Source organism: Olea europaea, chromosome 2, assembly GCF_002742605.1.
Source record: "Olea europaea var. sylvestris chromosome 2, O_europaea_v1, whole genome shotgun sequence".
In the NCBI taxonomy this organism is placed as follows: Eukaryota; Viridiplantae; Streptophyta; class Magnoliopsida; order Lamiales; family Oleaceae; genus Olea; species Olea europaea.
This window is the reverse complement of record NC_036238.1, coordinates 20,117,305-20,136,319: the sequence shown is the minus strand read 5'-3', so window position 1 is coordinate 20,136,319 and position 19,015 is coordinate 20,117,305. Positions and strand designations below refer to the sequence as shown.

At 34.1% G+C, this 19,015-nt stretch overlaps 2 protein-coding genes across 5 annotated transcripts; both read right to left on the bottom strand.

The window, feature by feature from the left end:
* Positions 1-10: 10 nt before the first annotated feature.
* On the bottom strand, positions 11-6,729 carry LOC111365729 (ataxin-3 homolog). Its single transcript, XM_022986269.1, has 2 exons — positions 6,197-6,729; positions 11-904 (listed from the first exon to the last, which is right to left on the bottom strand). Exons 1-2 carry the CDS (start codon positions 6,440-6,442, stop codon positions 353-355), a joined length of 798 nt encoding a protein of 265 aa, XP_022842037.1. The 5' UTR covers positions 6,443-6,729; the 3' UTR covers positions 11-352.
* A 4,390-nt stretch (positions 6,730-11,119) lies between these two features.
* Positions 11,120-18,016, bottom strand: LOC111365682 (protein LAZ1 homolog 1). 4 transcript variants are annotated; one of them, XM_022986229.1, is made up of 10 exons: positions 17,852-18,005; positions 16,628-16,721; positions 16,291-16,552; positions 15,916-15,972; positions 15,172-15,280; positions 13,937-14,121; positions 13,770-13,858; positions 13,108-13,363; positions 12,097-12,342; positions 11,120-11,760 (listed from the first exon to the last, which is right to left on the bottom strand). In XM_022986229.1, exons 3-10 carry the CDS (start codon positions 16,504-16,506, stop codon positions 11,470-11,472), a joined length of 1,449 nt encoding a protein of 482 aa, XP_022841997.1. In that variant the 5' UTR covers positions 16,507-16,552; positions 16,628-16,721; positions 17,852-18,005; the 3' UTR covers positions 11,120-11,469. The 4 variants fall into 4 exon arrangements, 3 of the variants coding, with proteins under 3 accessions (XP_022841997.1, XP_022841986.1, XP_022841991.1); XR_002697474.1 differs by having other exon boundaries at positions 12,097-12,355; positions 16,291-16,721; positions 17,852-18,016; XM_022986218.1 differs by having other exon boundaries at positions 16,291-16,721; positions 17,852-18,004.
* Between the last annotated feature and the right edge of the window lie 999 nt (positions 18,017-19,015).

Below are 19,015 nucleotides of genomic sequence, written 5' to 3'. Positions count from 1 at the left end.
CAAGAAAATGTGCAAGCCAAAAATAAAACTAAACGATTATGAGCCATCAGCTCAATTCCTTGTTTCTACAAATTCCGATTTAATATTTCATGTTCACAAGAACTTATAATTGCATCATTCAGATCAAACTAAGATCTTATGCACCAAATGGCATACATCCAATGATGAGGGATATGATCTTGGCTAAAAACCATGGTAAAATTCCTGGATATGACCTTATTTTTTTCGATAGAAATCTCTATAGTATCAAGTCCAATGCAACGTCTTTCTCAAGCTATAAATGTACAGTGCATAACTCGTGCAGTGAATGACAACTGACCACAGTTTAATTTTGAAAAAAAAGGTTCTCTCACTACGCTTTTGAATTGGTGTTCTTATTTTCACTTTCCAAGGTGCCAACTTCTGCTTTGATTTCTGGGGTGGAATCCATCAAACTGGCCGCTATTGCCGCTTTCAAATCTTCATCTTCATCACTATAAGGGACATGGGGATCAGAGAGATGCTGCATTCGACTGGCTCTAGGATTTGACGGTGAGTTGCAAGATTTGGTGATCCTCTCAGCATCGTCAGGTGAGAGCCACTGCCCATAACCATTGGGAGCTTCCGAAGATGTCATGGGACACTCCTTCGGGAAGTTTCCCCGGACAAGGAATATGCTCCAGCCAAAGCCTTTCAAGGAATCGAGGTAGGCCGAAAGGTAAAACTTAGAGAGGTGCTCGGGCGCCGCATAGAGACTGTCAAAATTGTACCACTCTCCATTCACTTTCCTGATGCAAAACCAATGGTCCTCCAAATGACAAATAAATGCATTTTCTGATTCTGGGTCAATCTGAGCAGGCTCAGCCACAGGACTGTCCAGCGGAATGACTTGCAGATCCCACACCTCCAAAGCTTTTTGTAAAACCTATAACCAAATATTCATATTATAATGGGAACATTAGCATCAGGAGAAGTTTTATGGAGAAAAGGTGGGTTTTGCATTTTGCATATTTCATTATCATTATTTGGAATTCTTTGCACCCAAGTCACATTTACAATATGATGGCATTTAGCAGAAGCAGACACGCCAATGGACACAACAGGAGATGAGACGATATGAAACACTAACAATGTGATTTGTACATAGGACACGCAAACATCAATTCAAATTCTTTACTATTGTACATTTATTTATTATATCTTTATTTTCTGTTATACTTATTAATACAGGCACTACACATGGTATGACGAAGACTTGCTCAAAGAGTGTTTCTAAAGTATCTCTCAAGTGTTAAAAAAATTTAAAATATGTAAAGAAGGACAAGACACTTGACTTTTCGGTCAAGTCCTAGACTGTCGATGTCGTCTCATGCCACCCTGGTGGAAGTGTTCATGTTTCATAGAAAAACATACTTTCCAAGGGCATAAAACATTCGTCTAATAACTGCTACATCACCATCATTTCCCTGCAGTCGTGTACAAACAAAGATTATATATATATATTTATCAGAAGATGTGGTGGTACTTGTTATTGAATTATATAGTTTATTATGTCCAATAAATGAATAATTCAACCATTTATAACCAAGTAATCTTTTATATTCTCGGTGACTGAGTATGATGAGTGATTTACACTCATTATATTATGTCATTAATTTCATGATTTTGCTATCTTAGAGAGTATTTTAGAAGTGCTAACAAGTGATTTTGGTGTTGTTTTGTAGATTGATGGAAGTGGAGAAAACAAGAGCTAAAAAAGGCCAAAGGAAGGAAATAGGCAAAAGTTAGCGAAATTGGATGAAATGACCAAAATGTAAGAAATCCAAAGTTCGAGGATTAAAATGCAATTAATCAAAAGTCGTGTCGAAACTCACGATGAAGATCCGAGAGCGCTAGGAGTCAATTGGATGAAGGAAGGTGTCAAAGGGATCAAATTTAGTCAAAATATGATCACAAATCATTTTCCAACCGAAAAGTTACGCGTCGGAATTTTGGTCTCACATTGAGACCTATTTCTGACATAGCAAACGATCGAATTGGGAAATGATATTTGAAGAAAAGTTATATCCCTTTGAGTTACCTTTCCAACGCATCTTGAATCATCTCAATTAGACATCGGATGAAGAAGTTATGGCAAAAATACTGAAGGAGGCGAAAACTGCATTTTCCACCCGAAGTGGGCGCCAAGATGCTGAAAACAACAGTGAAAGTGGCGCCCATCTTGGGAGCCGTGGCGTCGCCTGTGCGGAAAAATGGGATTTTATATTTTTGGTATCTTTTCTTGACCCAACTCAACCCTAATTCGTCCAATAACCCCAACATACTATAAATATTATTTAAAAACCCTATTTTCAAGAATGATGGAAGGGGGCAAGACTGAAGGATTCAACCACACAATTTGAAGGAAGCAAAAATTGAAGACACAAAAAGGAAGGAGTAACAACATCAAGGAAGAAGATTGAAGATCTACCCAAAAGACTAGTTTTTTCTATCCTTTTCCTTATGTTGTTTATTATAATTTGTATGATTTTCATTTATTATATCATGAACTAAACAAATTATCTAGGGGTTTGATGTAGCTGAATCGAGTATGGTTTGATGATTTTATAATTATTTCTTTGATTTTCTACATATATTTAATTGTGTTATAATTTTAATGCTTTCAATTACTTGATCAATAATTGAATGAATAGATGCTAGTCAATTCCGGCACTCGAGAGAAGGGAATTTAGGCGTGATCATAAGATTGACACAACATAGGTTTTATGGGTTTCGAGAGAAAGTGTAAAATCTGTGAAGCTTACTCCATACAAGAATCAGGACTTTTATAAATTCTTGATTTTCAATTCGGAATAGAGATATTGGAATTGGAATCTAGGATTATTTTCTAGCCGGCACTCGAGAGAGGGGAGAGGAATATATTAGGATTCTTGCTTTTAAATATGGGAAAATTAAATGGAATTATTGGAAATCATTAAATCATAATTGAAAGTTAGGTGAAATCAATCCCTAGGCCTTCTCATTTGATAATTTGTATTCCCCAATCTTGTCGCATCCAATTCACGTTAGATTAGTTTAATTTATTCACTCATAAAACATTAAATTCATTTAATCATACATTTGTCTAAATAAAGTAAAAATTGCACAATTATAGTACTTAGTGAAATTTAAATTACAATCCCTGTGGGTTCGACACTCTTTACTCTATTACTATATTACAAAATTTGACACCTTACACTTGCGATATAAAATCACGTTGCATAAATCGAGTGGCAGAGTACATTTGATTTAGCTTTTCAAATGATAAAACAAGACTACATTTTTTAGTAACTAATTGGATGTTGAATGACAGGGATTCTTTCTTGGTATTTTAACTCTATATGCTGAAACAAACTCATATACTTCGATTCTTGGTAGCCAAAGAGCAAATATGGTGAAGCCCCCCAAGCCCACCAAAAAAATTAAAACATACGAAGAAGAGAAGCTGCAGAGAGAGTGAGAAATGTAGAAATTTTTTCCCCCCCGTAAAGAATGAAGCTCATTCTTCAGCAGTTAGATAGTAAAAATATAATCAATAGATGAACTAGAAAGCCATTGAATTGTTTACAGACTTTCTAAATGCTTTGAATTGACTTTTAACTGAACATCTTAAATTTTTTTGCTAGTTTCTTGAAAAAAGAAGAAGATGAAGACGTATTAAAACTAGACTCATTTTTATATTATCTTGCAATCTTAGTACTTGCCCTATATCTTTTTGTCAATTACATATAATTTTCCAGTCACTCTTTCATGAAACTTATACAAGTGTTTGTGGACAACTTGCTTTGAGGATCTGTAGCAGAAAACAGTAAACTTCACTTGATTGCTGTTGACTTTAGTTTGAGCTTTTGAGGCTCTTATCCAGGGTCAATGATCAAAAGAATCAAGGACTAAGAAGAAAGATGAAACTTGAAACTTGAAAGAGAATTCTGACATAAACCTTCTTGGGATGGCCAACACGAATGATGATGGGTTTACAGGGATGGGGCTTTAGAATGTGGCAGGTTGTAAGAGGGTTTGGGAGAGGCCACAGCCATTAACGGGCTATTAGCAGTTTGAAGAGAGTCCAAAGGCTCTATTTTTATTTTTATTTTCCTATTAACACGCTCATTTGGATCGTTGAAGGAAGGGCCAGTGCAACCCGCTTTTACAGCCATAACCCTGAGTGATAAATACAGATTTAAAGTGAAGTAAAGCCTAAAACTAGGTGAATTACATTTTTCTTGGGTGAAACACAAGGCCGCATTTACAAAAGATAAACAGTTGAAAATAATAGCATTTAGTACAACTGCATCAAGTTTGCATATAGTAGGACTACTCGTGTAGCAATCTTTTTCCCTAAAAGTTGTCAAATCAAATAACAGATTAAAGATTTCAGGATAAAAATTAATGTTAGTATAACAAGGCGTATGATAAATATAATTACAAGCAATTAGGGAAGAATTGCCTGAAATTAAGTGTATCCCTTATAATAACTTTTAGTTTCTTTTTCTAACCTAAAATGGTTAAGAAATAATACATGGATACAGACTTGCAGGAGTAAAATCAGCTAATCACTGTCCTATAAGACACTTAAAACAATTTTTCCTTCAAAAGATATGAGAATGTGAAGTATCAAATACGGAAATCAAACGATGAACAAGAAAAATTATTCATGATGGAATGTAAATGCTAAAATCTATGAGCTTAAAGGAATTGATGTATAATTAACCACAAAAATTAAGTATTCTCATAGTGATTTGGAAATCAGTTCTTTAATCTTGGAAGATCTCTCCACCATAATTCCAGAACACTCGGAATTAAGACAATAAAATGTTTCGCGATTTAGAAATCAGTTCTTTAATCTTGGAAGATCTCTCCACCATAATTCCAGAACACTCGGAATTAAGACAATAAAATGTTTCGCGATTTAGAAATCAGTTCTTTAATCTTGGAAGATCTCTCCACCCTAATTCCAGAACACTCGGAATAAAAATATTAAAATGTTTCGCTGTTTTCTGACAATTTTATTTTTTCAGCTTTTTCCAGTAACAGTTGTAAACGACTTCCATTTATCCAGGAAGAAGTGAAAGAGAATAACATTCACTAATTCTCCATTTATAAATACCTTGTAAACTTGATAAGTAAAAGCCTCACAAGGAATTAAATACATAATAAGAGTTTTGCTGATGACCTACTTTAGAAGAAACCCCACGCACTGTATTGACAGGAAAAACTGTTTTACAGGCCAGTGCAAACATTGACTTTCAATTTGAAAACATGAAGCAACTATATAATTTTAATTCAAATCTGGTTCACCAAGCGTGCAGGGATAACATTCATATATGATATAATTGATTTAACCAATCTACAAGGAACATGAGCTCCATACAAGCCTCCTATGCATCTCCAGACAGATCATATCTATATATCCAAGAATATTGCTAGGCATGGTTTTTAAGTTTATAGAAAAATCAAATACCAAAATAAATTAATCACAGAGTACCAATTTTCACGCAATTTATAGATCTATATAAACCAAAAGAACTTCACAGCCTATATATCTTCATTTCTTAATCATGCAAGCAAGAAACACCAACATCCAATTCCTAAGGAAAAGGGAATTAATTTTCCACACTTGAGTGATTGTGAATTTGTGATGGCCTATCATTTCTGATAATTACTGTACATCACATACACATGCCCACATCCACAGATCGAAAGTATATTATCATATGAGTGCGAATAGCATAATTCATTAGAGCATCTAATAAATGTTCCATTTGAAATTCAAAATCTTGTATCCTTGTTTTCAAATAAACAGAATGAGAAAAAGTTTTCTTCTCAGTGTAAACTCCTAGTTTCAGCCTTCGCTTGTAAAATAAAAACATTATCTTGCTAAAAACAAAAACAAATCCAGCCAAAATTCCAAATTCTCAAGTCCAAAGCAATCTAATAGTAAACCAACTGCAAATGGTGAACAACCAGTTTTATGCTTCCCACTTGTAACAATTTTTCTTCAAAACAAAACCTCACCTTTTCAATGAATCAACAATCATATCCAACCTATTCATTTTTACCACCCAAAAAGCAAAACTCTCCTATCAAAAAATTCCCCTTTCCACTAGCACGTTTATATTCTAAAAATCATCCGAATTAATTAAAAAAAAAAAAATTAAACTAGAAGAAAGAGTAAAACCTGGATGCTGAAGTCTCCATCAAGCGAAACGTTGTGCGATAGGTGAGGAAGGAAATCGCCAGTAGCAGAACCGAGCATCATCTGGCGCTCGGTGCTGTCTAGATCAGATGCCAGTGCGGCCAAATCGAACTCCGAGAAGAATGGACCCTGTAGCACCGTGTTGACACAATGCACTGCACAGAGCTTCGACTCTTGAACCTCGTGGTACAACATCCCTCCATTACTCGCCCCTCCTCCTCCTTCCATCCTAATTAGTATTGGCCTATTGGGCAATTATTTTTCTCTCTGAAAATGGTAAAAACCCCTAGATTTGTTAGTATTTATTGATCATTTTTCCTTTGTTTAACGCTTGAGTTCCATAGATGAAGAGGGGGAAAAGTACAATTGGGAGGAAATTAATTCGGCAAAATAAATACGGTATCTATTTATTTCGGGTAAAATATTTAAGAACCTTTTTTATAAGGGTTTTGCCATAAGAGAAGTGCGAAGTGCTCCGTGCAGGGCCGGCGCCCCCTCCCCTCCAATAAGGGGGCGCCAAGTAAACTACGTGGCGCTGTCCAAAAAGATTTATTCTTGCTATAATTACATCAGGTTTGATCGAGCAGCTCATGATTTTTTATTGGACATGAATCCCCTATTGTGAGGGGCCTACAAAGCTCCACGTATAAATAACAACACTTTTTATAAAGTTTGAATGATAAATATATGTGCACAAATAAATGTGTATAAAATGGGTTACTTGCTTTCACGAACAAATGACCTTCACGTGAATTTAAAAAATTTTCGCTCGTGGTCCTCACCTCCTACTGTGAGTCGTGAGTAATGGATTTTGTCAAAAAAGTTTATAATTGTAGCATGATCCAAGTTCAAAATGTTGTTTCAGTCAACCATTAATTTAAACTATACATCATGTCTGTATTTGATTTGTTTAAAAATCATATTTTTAAGTGGATGTTATTAAAGTTGATAACTTGATATAATATATGATTGAATAATTAATAAATGTTATTATTTGTTAAGGACGTATTTGAGTCTCATTAAAATATATATATATTTTGAAATAGTAAATTGATGAAAAATATATGATTAAAAAATAAAAAAAATTTTGAATTTGCATGTAATATTATTTTATTAAAAAATATATGATTGAAGATAAGAGTTAGAAAAATATATTTTTGGAAAAATGAGAATCAGATAAGGTCTAAACTTATGATTGATAATGAATTTTTAAGAATAGTGGACAATGAAGGACTACATTGAATTCAAAATTAACATCCATTTTTTCATCACTCATTGTTCAGAACTGATCACTCATTCTTTTTTTTTTTTAAATCAAAATCAGCTTATTAGCTCTCCCAAACAAATAATAAATAAATTTCAACAGATATCCCAACCTTTCGTAACAAGCATGGCACTCATATCTCAAATTTTATATTTGTCACCCTTGCGTAGAGTAAGGTGTAGAACCCCAAATAATTCTAGACACTTTAGTGGTACTAAAACATGAATATTGGATGACTAAAATATACTTCAGATTTTTAGTCTCATTTGAGACCCATTTTCGACATAGGAAACATTTGATTTGAAAAATGATATCTAAATAAAAGTTGTAACTCTTTGAGTTAGCTTTTCAACGCACTTTGAATTACCTCAATCGGATATCGAGAGAAGAAATTATAATAGAAACACTGAAAGTTGTACAGTGTCAACCGAACTACAACCGGTCGACCGAAACTGCCTGAAATGAAAAATCTCATTTTTCTCTAGAATTTAAATATTTATTTTCATCAATTATTTTCTCAAAGGGCCACCCACGTTTTTTGCAATAAACCCCCCCCCCCACTAAATTGAAGCATTTAACCTCAAACTTAAATAGCACCCATGTTTTCTCTCTTAAATGAAATTTGACTTTTCATTTGCTTTAAATTATGAGATATTTACCTATAAATAGAGACCTCATTTCACTCATTTTTTCTCACACCAAAAGCAAGAGTTTGTACATACTAAAGAAAGAGTTTCCAAGAGAGAAAAAGAGAGGGATGAAAACTATTTTTTCTAAAAGTTTAAGAAGTGTTTTCAAACATCAATTCTAAATGGTTTTCAAACATTCAAGGAGTGCATTTCTTTCAACGTCCAAGTTTCATCAAAATTTTCAATTCAAGTTTTCAAAGTTTCAAAAGCATCAATTAAGGTAGGTAGAGGTGCAATGTGTTTAATCGTGTTAAGTTATAAGTTTCGATTCATGTTAATGTTTGTATGTCAAATGGTACTCCAGTACGGCATATCCCTCTATGTTAATGGTTGTATGTCAAATGTTACTCCGGTACGGCATACCCCTCTATGTTGAAGAAATGTTTGTATGTCAAATGTTGCCCTCGGGTACAGCATACCCCTTCATGTCAAATGGTGCATCCGGATACGGCATGTATGAAAAGTTATAAAGTTAATATTTTGAAATATATAGCTCGATCTTGAATGCACCTATGACACCTATTGAGTTTTTCAACTCACGGGTTTAATCTCATTTCTACAGATTGAAGAAATTCTACCTCGGGTATGGATGGAAGAGAAGATGGAGAGTGATGCAACAAGCCCATGGAAATTCGGTGAATAAGTGATTTGGATTTATTTTTATGAAATGTTTTCCAATGTTATTTTTTTAAAGTTTTGAATAACGCAGAATGCGAGAACAAGTTATATTTCTTCAAATAAATTACATTTTATTTTTTTGAAAAATGATTCAGTATTTTTGTTTAAAGTATTTGAAGTATTGTTATTTAAATTATTATCCGAAAATGTAAGTTTCCGCTAAAACGTATACACTTGTTACTAAACCACCGGTTAAGCTAAGTAAAGTAAGTAGCGTTCCGGTTCACTAGGGTTCGGGGCGTTACATAAGGGATGGCAACACACAATTCTATCCATCTCTTGTGCCTCGGGAGATTCAGGAGGCGAATTAGGCTGGGGATGAATGAAAATGGGGTGTGAGAATAGGACAAGCATGGGTGCTTGTCCCCACTCGGAGAGGAGCAACAAGGTGGAAACGAGAAATTTTTGCTATCTCCATCATGTCTTCAACTCTTTTAAGTCGTAGCACATGTCCATGGCTAATGAAAAATATTTATTTGAACATCAGTAATCATATGACACTAGACTCTATTATTGCATAAAGTCACCTAAGTAGTGACCTTGGGCCTCATGATATAAGGGGCCTCAAAATTTTCAAAGCCCAAAAAAATTATTTATTTGTGAAATTTTCTTACAAGTATATTTAGTAGTGCAGATAATGTAGGTGTCTCTCTACCTAATAATGTATTTTAATTCATGTTCTGATTGTTGCATAAAAAATTTTATTTTTAAATATAGAATATTTTGGACAATAAAAAGTAGTAACCATTTCCATACTAATGATTTCTTAAAATCCTTTATATTCTATTTCTTGAACATGAAAAAAAATTCTCGGACGAAATAAATGGTGTATACTATAGTTATAATATTTCTCATCACGAGCAATTGTATTGTTCGATAATATTTGATGCTAATAGGCTTGTTAAAAAAAAAATATGTGTAGAGCCTGATCATAATTTATTGTCTAGGACCTCAAAAAACATTTAGGAGCTGCCCAATGTGACACTCATGTAATATCAAACTAGGAAGGATAAAATCGTCCAAAATATTTTCTTCATTCCAAGAGAAACTAAATGATGACTTCAACTTTCATTTGAAAATCCAAATATCTAATGAGTAATGCTATTTCAGTATCACCAGTGTCATATAGATTAGTGTTACCGTACTAAGTATGCTGAATAGCATTATCCTATTTGAATAGAATAAAATATTTCAATGTTCATGAAATTTATTCATATTCTCCAACGTGTTTTACGTACATATAAAGAGTAATGTTATTTATTTATACTCTAAATGATTAGAGATCAATATGTCTTACAAATATCTCCACTGGTGCAATTTTTTCCTGCATATCACAGAGAAATCAATTTTCTAACAAAACCATGAAAAAATAATTGGAAGTGGGAATTTGTATACCGATAAAAGAAATGTGCAATACTTGTGTTGAGATTCTATGAATGGCCAATCGGTTAAAATCAACTTCTTTTTAGATCAAAACCTCTCGATTGAACTTAATGGAAACAAAAATTATCATGCCTCAAATTGAACCTATGAGTAGAACAGGTAATTCTATAGTTTATACGTGCACGAGGCCTAAAAGTCTCTCATGACACACACACGGCAAAATTTTATGCTCAAAGAGATTGAACTGTCAAATAAAAAAGATAGGACATGTTTTATCTTTGCATTTGTCCGTCTTGCTTCACATAACAAGTATATAAAAGGTTAAAACTAATCTTGTGTAACCACAAATAACACTTGGAACATTTCAGAGTAAGAGAAATGAATCCCATTCAACATGTTCAATTACTTAATTGATATCTAAACTAGTGCTTTGCACTACAAAATATTATTCACAAGGTTATAAGTAATGTTATTCATTATTAGAAATTATCGACGATTTAATTGACAATGACTATCTAATTCGTTCTCCGGGACACTGCTATTAGAGATCATCATCGATCTTATTAGCAATGAACCAAAGAATCGACGAGGTTTGCTGCCACACAAGACTGATAGATTAGTTCGAATGGGAAATAGAAAGTTTTGCAGGTCCGAGGAAAGCCTATTTGTGATAACCAAATTAGCCTGGAATGAGCAATTTGTTGATATCACGTCAATACTTAATGAACCGATCACTCGTTTTTTCCACATAACGGCGTTAATTGTTCTTAAAATGAGAATCCTAAATTGGCTTTGTTTGAGATAACAAGATCAAGAATTATAAGATTTTATAGAAAAGATGAATGCTAAAGTTCAGTATAAAAGAGTATAGATCATGGATGACAAGCAAGATTCACTATAATAAAAGGAAGCAACTTCTTTTATGAGAGGAAAAATTCATTGAATTATGAAATGGTTCAATCAAGTTCTGGCTAACATCCAATCAAAAATGCATTGGAGAGCAGAATAAACTGTATCAGAGGTCATCTATGGTACAAGCTCCGTTAGCGAATACCAGTTCCCTTTTTTTGGGTCAGTCAAAGTCTACTCTTTATATACTTCCTCTTCCAATGTTACCAAGCTTCCAAGAGACGATCAAAATATCGAGTCTCTGAAGTACTGTACGCCATGAAAATTTCATGCACGAACCATTAGTCACTTCTACTCTATTTCTTTAGCAGGTAGAGAATATGTCATCTGTTTCATGACAGAAAAGATTTCCCTTTAGACTGGTAATGCGGTCTCTTCCCTTCAGACAAACCACTGTCACTGATACTCCCCCCTTCAACATGGTCATCATGAACATCAGAGAATTCTTTTGTCCGTGAGTTCAAGGGGACGAGATAGCTATCGTCTTTGGAATTCTTCTTACGCTCCTCCTCTATCCGCTTCACATTTTCAGATATCTGACGGAAAGTTTTATTTATTTTAGCTATTCCTCTTTCGACTGGTTCCGCAACATGTGAAACTGTGAACTTCATATCATCTACAATCTAGTACATCAAAGAAGCTTGATTAGGATGTGAAAATTATGGAAACTATTTAATACAGAATTTAATTAAATAAATTTGTCTTTTCTCTAAAAGCTTTAGCTTTAAGATGTGGTGGTTTAAGATAGTATGAGCCAGCTAAAATTTACGTTCAAGTTCTTGACATCAGCCATTTATGAAAATGACCACATGTCAGGCCCGTGTTGAAAAAAGAATTAGGCTTGCTGCATGTGAAAATGGCATATTTAAAACAAATTGGAATAAATATATCATCTCTAAATGCTTACGAGGTGGTTCAACAGAAATAACAAGTGTGTTAGCAAGGAATGATGAACTCACTATTTCACCACTTCCAACCACCACATCACGAACACTCTGATGCAGTTTCATACGTTTTTCTCTTTCATCATCTCGAGCAATACGTACCCTGGTAGATCTTTCACAGTCTCTAACCTCTTCTGGGTCTGGTGGAGATCCTAAAGATGCATAATCTGCCAACACAGCAACATTTCTTACACCTCTCTCTCCACGCTTGTAAGGTACAGCTGGGAAAACGTAAAGGTGTACTACAGCAGCGATACCCATCTGTTTCACAAGCCTAAAATTTCATAACTTGCAAGGAAACGGTAATATACTTCAAAGATAAATCTACAACTAGTAATTCTAAGAAACGTGCATAGTTGACATAAAAATTTAGATCTATTAACTGAGCACATTTTTCTTATAGATAAGAATGTTCAATGCAGGCACACGATTGTTTTTTATCAATCATGATTAGATCATTAACACGTACTAAATTAAGAAACCGTGAAAATGAGAACGCACAAAATTAGATTAAGTATTTCTTAGAATAACTCTGCAAACCTCCTCCTAATTCAATCAGTAGGCGAACTCCTGGGTTGATTACGTAATTCAATGGAAGCATTATTGCAAACGAAAATAAATTACACTTTACTAATAAGAGTCTCATTAATTATAAGCAGTACAGAACAATGCAATAAATAATCATAAAATGAAACAAACAGCATTATTCCCTTGCTCTTCCTGACTGGCCTGACATTTACTATAATAAGCGAGAATCAAAAGATTTCCACTTATTTTTTCAAAAATTTAAAAATTAAAAATTAAATTAATAAATAAAATAAAATAAAGTAAAAAATTCCATTTATATTTCTGACACAAGCACATTTCCCTTCCATACGTAATCAGGCTTTTATAAAGCATGTGTATGTACAATCTTACACATCCATGCATAACATACCAGCAGCATATATGTATCAACACAATTTATGCAATAACCTAAGGCCTAACGGAGGCAACCAAAACTAAAAATAAAATTTTACCACTCACCTCAATACAGATTATATAGTCTTGTACGCGTGTTTTCAAAACCCGTGCCAAAGACCCATTAAAAGCTCCAAATGAGAAAAGAAAGGCAACAGCAACACCTTGCCACCATGTCAGAAAAACAATTGACTTGAATGTCAAAAACTTGGCCAAAGGTTTGATAGGCGCCAACTTATTCTTGGTGACAGAGTAGAACTGGACAAGGCAATATAATGCCCAGGTCTGGCTAAAATTCAAAACGACTGCCAAATATGGGTAACTGCAGGCCAACGACAAGCTTTCAGATCATAATTAAAAATTTTATTTTATTCACTAAAAGTATACAACAAAATAAGATCCCTAAAGTACATTGAAGTAATACTAGTACATAAAACTAAAGAGCTTATACTGTCAAACTGGAATACCCCATTACATAGATAAAGCACATGGTAAGTATAGAATTGTCACATTTACCCCTGTTTGTTAGGTATTGAAATCTAGTTTATCTAAGTCTAAGTCAATAATTAATTTCAACCACATATTTCATAAGACCCATAACTTTTCAACCATATATTTTCAACTATTTTTATCAAAATCGACTGAAAATCTGATTATAATCTTGCCAAACAGGTGTTAGCTAGCTGCAAAGCTTTAAAAATCCGCCTGAATGGAATAGCATAACTTACGCATAACCCCATTGAAACTTCCCTTCCCCATAAACACCGAGAAATTCAAAAATCATCGCCAATAAAGCACACATCATCTTCAATATCATCTGTAAAAGTAGGCACTTCAGTCAATGCCACAACTAAACAACCAAACAGGATATGTCTCAGAAAAATGGATTACATACATATTGCACGATGCCAATTTTTACAGCCTGATAGAAGTAAGAGCCAAGCTGCCAGCCCCTGAGAAAGCACTTCAATGGAAAAGGATGTTCAACAACTCCATAAGCATATGCTTCGTCCAGAAGAGATATATCAGAAGTAACCCAGCTTTGACTTTCCATAAATTCAATGGTACTTTTCTCTCCACCTGCAACACATGATACATTTATGAAGTCCCCTCAACTTTTGGGGAACAACCACCCAAAGAAACATCAAACAAGCATAGAACCACCAACCTCAAGATGAGAGAGTTATATGGAAGAAGTATGAAGAGCACTACTAGTTTAGCCTTTAAGTCTATGGTAGCGAATTTACAATGTTAGTTTAAAGGAGGAGAAAAAAATATTTCCCGCCTAAAGTAACCTATGTGCATGCAGAAAATAGTGCACAATTAAACCCTTCCATTCCAGAAGATTCTAGAGTTTCTGGTCTTGATAACTTGAGAGTTCTCACATGCAGTCTTTTTTCTTCATACATCAATCATTCTAGCCATTCTTCACCATTTCTTTGACCTCTTCTACTTGAAAGCAAAAGTTAGATCATAGCTTTTACTTGGTGTCTGATGCTCAATAGGTATTTTAATAAATATACCGTTGAAGGAAAGAGAGGTAATAAGTGTTGCAAGTGCATGCTTCATATGCTTTCATGACTTTATGAGTCTCAAATAATCCATAGGTAAATAAAGGCGGCACTTGGCAAATTGAGAAAAAAGTAGTTACTGTCATGACGGAGTCTTTCCATGCCAACACAAAGGATAAAATGTTTCTAAGTTCGTTCTGCAGATTTGGATTTGAAACAGAGCTTTTCACAAATTCTTCCTCCACGGGTGGAGGACCCCCCACAAGACCATGAATTGGTGAAATAAACCATATTTCACATGGAAGTTGCAAATTGTGATAATATTAGTTTGGCTCATAAGCACCACTAGGTCAATATAATATTATCTATCATACTTCAGTTATGAATTCAAATATTAGAGGAAAACGACAGACTTGAGGATCCTCAGTTAGAAGAAACTCAAATCAAAACAAAATTCATTATCTCATGAATAAGAATCTTATTACTTGATACGAAAATGATCAAACTTAGAAAAAATTAGGACATGCAGAAGGCTTTAAAGCAATGGCTATAAACATAAATTCAACATAACAAACCACCCTGCAAATGTAACAAAGAAGAATAAGTTTTGGGGACATACCTAAGCAGGCAATAAGATATCTCCAAAAGCAATACAAAGCAAAAGCTTCGTAACAATCCCGTATAATTTCACAGTAGAAAGCATAATCCGACTTTAACAGTGACAAGAACTGTCATAAAATAGAAAAACAGATATAAGAACTCCTAATTAAAGGAATAAGTCTTCTTAGATGGAAGACGTTCTGACACGACAATTGGCTCTCAGATGATACTGCATCCTGCATTTTAGCAACAGGCATCACAGTTTTCATTAGTGACAAAAGAAGCACCATATATCTGCAAAGTTTGGAACTTTGCTACAACAAGAATGTACTCATCTTGCATTTAATGCAGGCTTTTGAGAATCCCACATTGTTTAAATTGCAGCGTCCTGAGATCACTAAGGTGACATATAAATTACTATATATCTTCAGTCAAATTTATTCTCAAAAAAATCAGGTAAAGTTTAAAGATAAGGTAGAACCAAAATTACGGTATCAACAATAAGAAGTTATATCAAAAGGAAAGCGGTTGCTAAAACAATCTAACTTTGAAACCTGCTCATGCTGCATATGTTCATTTTGTAGTTTATGCAAAAATGCAAACTTAATTAAAGGGAAAGAACAAATCAAAATTCCCTAAAACATTTCCCTATCTGTTAATTGCATGAAAATTATTCTGCCACTGAAGCTTATCACAGGATTCATTACAATGCTCCAGTGTTCAAAAACATAGCAAGTATAAGATACAGGCCAAATTTCATTACCGATTCCAGTGCATAAACAGGAACCATTAGAATGAGTCCAATCAAAAACATCTGCTCCTGAAATGAAAGAAATTTCACTTCTGTCAGGTCTGGAGCATAAGATAAAAGAAAATGAAGTAACCTAAATATCTAAATCGAGAGAATAGCTACATTTGCTTCTGGCTTTTGCATATTCAGAAGCCATTGGAAAATGCAACAAAAAGCAATCATCAGAAAGATAGAGCAAAGAAACAACGGATGGTGCAGCTAAAAACTTAAAAATAAAGAATGTCACAGACCTCAGGCAGATGGTATAAAGCTAAATGCTCAAAAAGATAGAGCAAAGAAACAACGGATGGTGCAGCTAAAAACTTAAAAATAAAGAATGTCACAGACCTCAGGCTGATGGTATGAAGCTAAATGCTCAAAGATAAGGTACAAGGAAAGAACAAGAGCCACCACGACAAATATTGCTGCACTGCAAATTGTCCAGCTGTAGAGCGATGATGATCCAGTGTTTATATCAATGGACCAAAATTTTCCTGGTCTGCTTGCCGACTCAACCAAACTGGCAAGATATAATAATGAAAGCAGAATCCCCTTCCATCCCATGGAAAATCTTAGAAGTGACAGCTTCCCAGCAATCAACGAAGATATTCCGCTTTTGATGCATAAACCACTTATCCCTTTGTGACTAAAAATTAATGTAACTGATAAAACCATTGTAGTTTACCACAGGATAGTGTCTAACACTGCATTTCTCCAAGAAAAGACTGCTTGTGCAATAGGAAATTAACAATCTTGAAAGTCTGGCACGAAAAGGCCTGCTAAGAATTCAGAAAAATTTATCATGAAAGAGGAGCACATAAGGTAGCAGCCAGGATGAATGCAATCTAAATTGAGCTCTAACAATGTTAATTTACTCGCTGTGCAGTCAATAAATGATTTTATAAACAAAAGGGGAAGTATAAAAATGAATACCATAATTTCACAAATATTGGCAGACTTTCGCAAGATGGCAAACAACGAAACATTATCATCTAACTCAAATTGGTCCTTGTAAGATAGAATAGCAATTACTAGCAGAAAGTAGAACATTGTGATCACATCACACGCATAGAAAATAGAACATGTGATCGAAATGTCAAAACAGTCGAACCAAAACAAAAGACTTTTTCTTACTAGGTGTGATGCGTTGAACATTGATCCTTTCTTTTTTTGGTCTAGTACACAATCAATAATAAAAGCATGCCCATTTTAAGCATAACTATTGAATCACGCATCTAAAAACTTGAGTTGTTAAGGAAAACATAAGAATATTTGTTTAAATTTTGTCTTCAGTGTGACCATCAACTGCTGTTTAGATTCATTCCTTCATCAAAAGCATGTCATGACGGGTCATGTGTACAACTTTTTCATGAATACTCCACTTAATAGGAGGTACGAATCAGCATGTTGGTTGCATTTAATTCATCACAAAAGCTTAAGCCATTTGGGGGGAGAAATTACATTTTTTTCGTTTATTTCTACACCATTCCCCCTCAGATATGACCAAATCACTTTAAACCAAAAGGCTGAACAAATGTACAGTTTTGATACGTAGTTAACAATAATCAATCCACACTTTTATATAGTGCGATACAATGTTGAACTACCTCCATGGAGCTTGAGTAGCAACAAGTTTATTTATTTAAATTTCTTTTCATTTTCAATAAAAAAATCAGTAATTTTCTTTTAACAATATACGTTAAGCACCAAACGGTGTGCCGCGAAGACTAAACAAAACATTCGCGCGCTGAATAAAGTGAAACCCAGCGAGCGTAAAAACCCTAAAACAAATTTGACAGAAAATAAAATCGATAAAAATCAGAGCAATGAATTAGAAAAGCGTGTAAAACCCTAAAACATATTTGATCGAAAAATATAATCTACAGATATTTCCAGGATAGAACTAAACCTCTCTCCAGTAGAAAATCTCCAACTTCAGATCAATTATTCTCTTTCCTCCAGTTCCTGGGGGTGATCGAAAGTGTATAATAAAATACTGTTCTGTTGAATTTTGGGCTTTTGCTTCGGCGGTTGGTAACTTCAATTGATCGAGAAATTATTCTAATTTTACCGATGGTCACGTGTTAAGAGTGTCACGGTCGCTTTGTATTGGGTGGAAAAAAGGTCTCGTCATTTGTCATCTCTACTCGTTTGGAACTAAAATTTTTTAACTCATTTTTCAGTTTATTGTTGAGAAAAATGTAGGGAAATTTGAAAAGTTAATGAACTCCAAGTCACGAAAAAATGTTATCTTTTAAAAGATATTTCTCTCCTATCCAACAAAATCACAATTGGGGTATGATAGAAAATTTCTCTCAGGATACAATGGAAACGTTTGATTCAAATTGTGACTATTTGATCAAATCAAGAAGACACTCGAAAATAACTGATTAATGCCAAGAGAAAGAAAGAAAGATAATATTTTAATGTATTTGCAAATGAGAATTCGCCCAGAATTTATAGAAACTAAGGCAACTGTCTGAACATGTGTATCAGTTGAAATCCTTGCGTACATCTATTGGAAGTGACTGTTAAAAATGAATAGATGCACCTATTCAGAAAACTTTTGAAAATAAATTCTCTTGTACCTAATCCGGACGGTAAATCATTCGCAAAACAAAAAATTAAACACATGTAAAATGATGAAAAATATCTAACATTTATTTGGTGAACTTATTTAAAATACGAACAACTCGAGGGTTTCTTAACGACTTAACTCGACTTGATTCATGAGGCCTAGAAATCAAAGGGACGAACCGAGCCCAATTTCTGGACACGAGCCGAGTTTGGCTCATTAAAAAAACTGATCTGAGACAAACTTTATGTTTAAGTATCAAGTCGACTTGACCCGGTCCATTGCCTCCCTTACTTTAAAGCAACTAGTGCGAGAAATAGTATTTATATATGTAAGAATTTGGTTAAAATAAAAGTATTAAACTTGTAGATATGCTATATTTTAAGGTTGTAGTGATAGCACAAGAAGATCTAACTAAATGTATGATATAAATTGTAGGATTAATATATATGTACTCACAAACTTTGACAAAATGGGTTACACACACTCACAAAAAAT

Bases quoted from the DNA above. Each gene is read 5' to 3' on its own strand.
- LOC111365729 (XM_022986269.1), bottom strand. From the start codon at position 6,442: ATGGAAGGAGGAGGAGGGGCGAGTAATGGAGGGATGTTGTACCACGAG. The intron at 905-6,196 runs GTTTTACTCTTT...ATTTGGTTATAG, and splicing joins ATGGAGACTTCAGCATCCAG to GTTTTACAAAAAGCTTTGGA.
- LOC111365682 (XM_022986218.1), bottom strand. From the start codon at position 16,617: ATGGTTTTATCAGTTACATTAATTTTTAGTCACAAAGGGATAAGTGGT. The intron at 15,973-16,290 runs GTCTGTGACATT...CTTTCATTTCAG, and splicing joins CTTCATACCATCAGCCTGAG to GAGCAGATGTTTTTGATTGG. The intron at 11,761-12,096 runs GTGAGTTCATCA...TTGATGTACTAG, and splicing joins TGGTTGGAAGTGGTGAAATA to ATTGTAGATGATATGAAGTT.